General features: G+C 34.8%; 1 protein-coding gene across 1 annotated transcript in view; it reads right to left on the bottom strand.

The window, feature by feature from the left end:
• Nucleotides 1–7,626: 7,626 nt before the first annotated feature.
• The window catches only part of LOC144971813 (uncharacterized), a 91,660-nt gene continuing 91,382 nt past the window's right edge, over nucleotides 7,627–7,904 (bottom strand). The window contains exons 16-17 of the mRNA XM_078912890.1: nucleotides 7,869–7,904; nucleotides 7,627–7,675 (exon numbers count right to left, since the gene is read on the bottom strand). The exon at nucleotides 7,869–7,904 is cut by the window's right edge and continues 32 nt beyond it. Coding sequence (XP_078769016.1) covers nucleotides 7,627–7,675; nucleotides 7,869–7,904 — 85 coding nt within the window. The remainder of the gene's footprint in view (nucleotides 7,676–7,868) is intronic.

Below are 7,904 nucleotides of genomic sequence, written 5' to 3'. Positions count from 1 at the left end.
CAAATCTGAGGTATGCAGATGATACGGTTCTACTGGCAGAATCTGAACATGAACTACAAGAATTACTGGATGTTGTAGTCAGGAGTAGTGAAAATATGGGACTGGAACTGAATATATCTAAAACAGAATGTATGACGGTATCTAAAAATAATAACCCACCAGCCTGTGTAATAACAAGCAGAGGACAAACAATACAACAAGTTGAATGTTTCAAATATTTAGGCTTCAATGTAACATCCAATGGAAAATCAGATTGTGAAATAAAGAAAAGAATAGGTATGGCGAAGAATGCATTCAACCAGCTGCATACAATTATGAAAAACAGGAATATTAGCATGAAAACAAAAATCAAAGTCCTGGATTGCTATGTACTGTCTGTGCTGCTATATGGTTGTGAGAGCTGGACCATAAACAAGACCATGGTTAAAAGACTGGAGGCAGTGGAAATGTGGTTTTACAGAAGAATGATGAGGGTGTCATGGATGGAAAGGAAAAGAAATGAAGAAATTTTAGAAATGGCAAACAGAAAAAGATCACTGATAACAAAAATCATCAAACGCCAAATGGAATTTTTAGGACACATTATCCGCCACCCTGGTTTGGAAATACTCGCCTTGACTGGAAAGATGAATGGAAAAAGAATAAGAGGAAGACAAAGAATAACGTATTTGAAAGGGATAAGAACTTGGACAGATGAAGCTGAGAAAGGTGGCGCTGCTTTAATAGAACTGGCAAGAGATAGATCAGCTTGGCGGAAGATGACCTCCGACGTCTGCTTCAGATATGGAACTACATGAGATGAGAAATGCCATTTGTTATTATTATTAATATTTCTTCTTATTATTGTTCTTGTTCTTGTTCTTCTCCTTCTTCTTCTTCTTCTTCTTCTTCTTCTTCTTCTTCTTCTTCTTCTTCTTCTTCTTCTTCTTCTTCATCTTCTTCTTTTTCTTCTTCTTCTTCTTCTTTTTTCTTCTTCTTCTTCTTCTTCTTCTTCTTCTTCTTCTTCTTCTTCTTCTTCTTCTTCTTCTTCTTCTTCTTCTTCTTCTTCTTCTTCTTCTTCTTCTTCTTCTTCTTCTTCTTCTTCTTCTTCTTCTTCTTCTTCTTCTTCTTCTTCTTCTTCTTCTTCTTCTTCTTCTTCTATTTTCAACATCAAAGGCACTCTGATATAATACCACTTTGAGTCGACGATTCACAACCTTTTTGTTTCTTTATTAGTCTACATCATTTATCTTGATGTGACTTGATTAGGTTATCACGAGTATGCCTATGCTCTTGGGCCCTTATCTTAAAGATGCGTATAGAGATATATTTCTATAGGTATTGACCAGTTAACTGCTGTACCCTGTAAAATCTCGTATTTAAAGGTCTGGCCTAAAAATATCGATCGATTTAACTGACCCTCATTTTGGCTAAAACTCTCAAACCTGGGATTTCGCGAAGTCCCAGGTTTGAGAGGTTGGGTTTTTTTTTGCCAAGAGGAGGGTCATTTAAATTGATCGATAATTGAAGGACGAGTTTTCTAGCCAAATTTGTAAACAGTTTTTTTTCCACATCACTGCAATTAACTGATTAGTGCGCATGTGAAGAGTTGAGTGTGACGTGCACTTATTTGCAGGTCTGATAACCCAATCCATTATGTGCTCACTGTTAATGTTCTACTGGAAATCTAAAAAACTGACTTAAAATATTACACATTACCACAATGTTAAATGAGGCCCATAAGTGGGTTCGGATTTTAGACCTGCATTTACGGACACGTCGGTTGAGTGCCATTGGTTTTACTCTCGTTGCTTTCTGTGAAATGAACACACTTTGCTCGGTCATTATCAACTATCAATTAGCGTAATTGCCTAATTTCCAATCATAGCAAGGAAATATGATAGGCTGGTATTAATGATAGTGTTTGCGCGTTCTTTATATATTTTTTATCTAACCATCTATCGTCTCTCTCTCTCTCTCTCTCTCTCTCTCTCTCTCTCTCTCTTTCTCTCTCTCTTAGTTTTTGCTCGGGATCAATAAGTTGAGATTTCCGTCAGATATCGTAGAATAACATCCAATTATCCTCTGAAGAAATCTCAAAATGTCGAAACTGAAACTTTACTTTATGGCAAAAATCTATGTCCCTTTACCATTTATAGTGAAAATTGTTTATTTTTGTTTTTTGAAGGAAAAACCTATGACATAATAAGAATGCACGTCATTGGAATTTTTGTTTTCTTTTTCTTTTTTTCTTTAATTTTTTTTGGCAAGAGGAATCCTCAATTTTTAAAAAAGGCCTCTATCTCTGTGTGTTGCTTTGACAAAAGGTGTCATATGATGAAAAAAAAATACTCGCACAGCGCAATTTTTTTTCACTGAGTCTAATATGCAATTTAAATTTTCAAAATATCTTTTTTAAGGACAAAGATATAAGTATTTCAGTGCATAATAGAAATGAGATAACGTTTTAAAATATTTTGCTTCTATCTAGAAAACCTTTTATCAGACCATTATAAACATAACACTAATTTGACATTGTCTTCTTTATTGTTCTGAATTTTAAAATGAATACTATATCATCACATTTCCTCTTTGTTACTATTTGAATAGGGTCCTGTAACAAAAAGTAATATCTGAACGATTGATGACGTAGTACGCAAGTAATCATCCACTAACTAATTAAAATGAATACTATATCATCACATTTCCTCTTTGTTACTATTTGAATAGGGTCCTGTAACAAAAAGTAATATCTGAACGATTGATGACGTAGTACGCAAGTAATCATCCACTAACTAATTAAAATGAATACTATATCATCACATTTCCTCTTTGTTACTATTTGAATAGGGTCCTGTAACAAAAAGTAATATCTGAACGATTGATGACGTAGTACGCAAGTAATCATCGACTAACTGATAAATTAGTGCAACAACAGACTTGATTACTTAAAAATTTAAAGATTCGTTATTCTTAGCAGATAAAAATTGTACTCGCTATAGTTAACTTTTTTAAAATGCCTAACAATGAATAAAAAACACTTTAAAATGATGTAGTCTGGCATCAACTTTCATTTTCAATAAGTTTTAATGACTTAGATTTTCTCACGAGGTTCTGAAATTGGAGTCAGAATTCTACGAAGCATTTTTAATAGTAGGTAGGCCTGCACCAGATGTATTATTTGAATTTTGGCCTCGAGTTCAACGAATAAAGAAGATTCAACAAATTTGTTTCATTACCCATTCATATTAGCACGAGAGATAAGAGAGACTACTCGTAACCTAAAATTAACAAATAAAAACAGCAAACAATTTTAATCCGTCTCTTCTGTCACATAATTCTTATTTCCATGTCCTACTTTTTAGCCATTAACATTTAAATACTCAATTCATAAACAATCATTGAAATGGATCAAGGTAAATAAGTGACTAACTTGTAATGAATTTAAAAAATAAAATCCAATTGTGTCTTGTGACAACTTGAAAACAAAGTTCAATGTCGATATCATTTACTTGCAACGCATTTGATTGTGGCCTTGCAAAAAAGAGTTGGGAGTTTTAATGACCCGCCCATGCTTTGTTTTCCTCTGGTCCAAAACACTAGAATAATAAATTGCAAAGCAGCATTCCAAAAATGTAAATGTTGCTGCTCGAAGTTCTCGAAGAAATAAATAACAATGTGAAATTGAATGTAAGATTCAATTTAATATAAGAAAACGGATATAATGGACGTTTCCAGTTTCTCCTTTATCAACAAAACAGGATGAATGAAACACTATAGACTGTCACATTATCTCATTCGTCTGTAGTGTTTCATTCATCCTGTTTTGTTGATAAAGGGGAAACCCGTAACGTCCATTTTATCTGTTGTCGTATATTAAATTGAAGCTTAGATTCGACTCCAAATTGTTATTTAAAGTAGCATTCCATGAAATTTCACCATATGATTTCTCCGAGTTTTTCATTAACCCTCTCCATACCAACCATCGGAAAATCGTCACATTCGTTACGATCCAACCAGCACTTTTATCATTCAGATTTCATTTGTAAATCACACAAATGAAAGAAAAATGTTTATTATAGCTATAAAAACGTGACACTGTGGTGTAAAGTATTTGTTGCTTTTCTGTTTCAGTAAGAAAAAACATTTTTTGTGTTGTGTGGGAGTGAAATTTTGGGGAAAATTCTGAATAATGGCTGGTAAGGAAAGGGTTAAAGAAGAACTAGGAGTCAAATGCGATTTCTGACCGATATTTGGGAATGTGTTAACTCGAGCAAATCATCTCAAACCTGGGGCGGGTCTCGATCGATCATTATATATCCCGATATCGCTTAGAAATCTTATACTATTTATCAAATTATGTGTATATTTGTTTTAAAAAACACAACCTATGGTATGCAAAAAAAAAACAACAACAAAACGTCCTTTTGAGCCATGAGGCCCACGAAACTGGAGTTAATCCCGGTTTTTATAGAGTGAAACGGACAATAGCAACGGATTGCTACAGTTAAGATAGGACGCTATTACATCGCAAAGTACTTTCCGCAAGATCTAACAGCCCCAGCTACCCAATCATTGATGGGTGGACAAAAGGGTCAGAAAAAATCTCGACTGCAACTGGGATCGATCTCTGGCCATTTGTGTATAAAGCGAAAAATAACAACGAAAAAAAAAATACTAAGAAAAAAAAAACACACAGGCGCGCACACACATACACACACACACACACACAGACACACACACACACACACACTTAAATTTCCAAAGCTGACCAAAGCTGAATTTAAACTTTATTTTACTCATAGAGTTCATTCAGATATAATAATTACTAGATTGACGTGGATGTTCATAAATTATATGCTCATGCTTTTTAGAGAAGAAAACTCTTAATAAATTCGTGTTGACAATAAATGTAATAAATTGACAGAATGACATGGAAATCTTTATATAGTTTTCTATCCCTACCAATGCCCCCCTCCATCTCTCTCTAATTTTAGGTGACGCTTATATGGTGGCCAGTGGCGTTCCCGTTGAACACAATGACCACGCGCAAGAAATAGCAGGAGTGGCCCTAGACATGAGAGATAGCATGGGCCATTTGATGGTCAATCATCTTCCTGACGAGAAACTTCAGTTAAGGATCGGAATCAACTCAGGTGGGTTCACTTTCCTCGCTTTATTTGACGATAAATATAAATTTGCTCTGTGGTCGGGAATGCAATATTATTATATAAATTAAATACCATCTCAACCACCACCATCAACAAATAACGACGACACCGTTATAACCTCAAATCATTATAATGAGATGGTCAGGTGGATAAAACATTGAACGTCCATCAGGGAGGTCCAAGATTCCAGCCCCCATTTCGGCACCTCAATTAGCTCCTATATTATTGCTTGCTTTGTGGTTCTGCACTGCGGCGGAATTGGGACAACAACAAAAACTGGTCCGTCAAATATCGATAGATTAAAATAACCCTCATCTTGTCAAAAACTCTCAAATCTGGGACTTCATTGAAGACTATAATGTACTTGTTTGAATTCCCAGTGTTGGGAATTTATGACAACAGAATATCATGTCAGTCAATCGATATTTGAAGGACGAGTTTTCTGGCCAAAACATTTAAACTGTATTTTTATTCAGGGTACGACAAAAAATGCCCGTCAGTTGAGAATCACAAGGCCAACACCAGCTGATTGACATTCCTGAGTAGCCTAGTTATTTTAAAGGACTATTTATTCCATCATTCGTAAACATCCCCTTCTATCTTACGACGAATTCCCACTCCCCTCCCCCTTCTTTCTTTTCCACATTTGGCCAGGCAAGTTTAACTTCATATATATATTCAATTCGAAGAATTTTGACATACCATACTAATTGATATATATATATATATATATATATATATATATATATATATATATATATATATATATATATATATATCAATTAGTATGGTATGTCAAAATTCTTCGAATTGAATCTTCTTTGAAGAAGTTGTGACAAATAGGATTAATTTAACAAATCGACATATAAGGTAACATTTTCAGGCCAAAATATAAAAGGCGTTTTATTAGTGTGCGAACAGCATATTATTACTAAGTTTCGACACTAAACATCCTAGTTTTATATGAGACCCGATGGATACTTTACAAACAAGATTTTTTCCCATGTAACACTGTATTATTTTATTGTGTATGTTTTAAAATTTATCCTACAATTCAAAATGCAGGCGAGGCAATAACATAATAAAACATCCTTTATATTTTTCCTTTAAAAAATCGCACTACATATTGCGTTATTTGAAGTAGACATATTATTTGTGTCGTACTAATAGGATGGAAATATTTCAAACATCGTAGATTGCAAAAGGCATGTATATCAATCAGTGCTGCAATCTCATACAAGGCCCTGAGATTAACCAATAATTCATATGCTCATCATTATAAACAGTACAGGGAGAAAATGCCGTTTAAGAGGGATATGTACTGAGATGTCAAGCATAAAAATTACGTATTTTAAACGTATAATAAATAGTGTCAACATGAAAAATACGAAATTCTCAACTGAATCCGGGTTTGATGTGTCCATCTTTGTGACCACGTGACCACGTTTTGCTATGTCTGGCAATCTATTGAAATGGGTGCCTTTTTACTAGTATCTTGTAATACGGGTCACTATCTATTCAATCAACATGCAATGCATACACCTTTGAAAATGACGTCAGTTATCGTATACTTTGTTGAATGCAGACGGAAGAGCATTTCAATTGTTCTATTTTTGACTCAAAAAGTTTTTGTTGAGTTTTTCTTTATTTGGGCCACTGTTATCGACGTGAACGGACAGTCCATAACCACCGTAAGCACTTGCCTATCACCCGAGGCAATCAGCTCCGGGCGGGTGACAATGCAATTTCATTTTCTAGCCTTAGTGTAGTCTACTTGAGGAAGGACTTTGTAAATATTTCATAACAATATAACCTCTCTCTCTCTATCTCTCTCTCTCTCTCTCTCTCTCTCTCTCTCTCTCTTTCTTTCTCTCTGTCTCTCACTCTCTCTCTCTCTCTATCTCTCTGTGTATACATTTTTCTCTCTCATTTGCTGTTATTTGTAATGTGTGGATAAGAAATCATCATCATCACCATCACATCATCATTATCATCATCATCATCATCATCATCACATCATCATTATCATCATCATCATCATTATCATCATCATCATCATCATCATCATCATCATCATCATCATCATCATCATCAATATTATGATGATAATCATCATCATCGTCATCGTCGTCATCGTCTTCGTCATTGCCGTCGTCATCATCATCATCCTCAACACCATACTCATTGTGATCGTCGTCGTCGTCGTCATCATTGTCATCATCATCACCATCATCATCATCACCATCATCATCATCATCATCATCATCATCATCATCATCATCATCATCATTTTTTATAAGTTCCTTTCTTTCTTTCCGCCCCTATTTTCCGCATCGAAATATATGATTACATTTATGTATAGGAAAACATTGAATGGCCGATTTTTGTAAAGACTCGTATGTTTCATGACCTTCATTCAATCAATCTGTATACACGAAACACCCTCTGGCACTATTTGTTTTTGTTTTTGATGTAATCATAGGCAATGCGTTTGAAGATTAGACAGCGTCTCTGACTCTGACAGACTGTTCAGTCGCAATCAGATAAAATATTAAAATTAAAAATCATTAGCCCTTCCGCCACGACAGCATAAGATATCATCTCTAGGCATTCCACGAAGGCAGGCATATTATAAATAATTCATCAAACAAGATGCCTGATGTCAACAGGAAACACCCATGTTGTCCTAGTGACCAAATGGGGGGTTAATAATCTTACCCAAGGAAATAACTAAAGAGTCTGAAGAGGAGCTTG

This window comes from Berghia stephanieae, chromosome 4, assembly GCF_034508935.2.
Source record: "Berghia stephanieae isolate SIO BIC M18660-M18661 chromosome 4, UCSD_Bste_1.3, whole genome shotgun sequence".
Classification (NCBI taxonomy): domain Eukaryota; kingdom Metazoa; phylum Mollusca; class Gastropoda; order Nudibranchia; family Aeolidiidae; genus Berghia; species Berghia stephanieae.
This window is presented reverse-complemented; position numbering and strand designations above follow the sequence as displayed.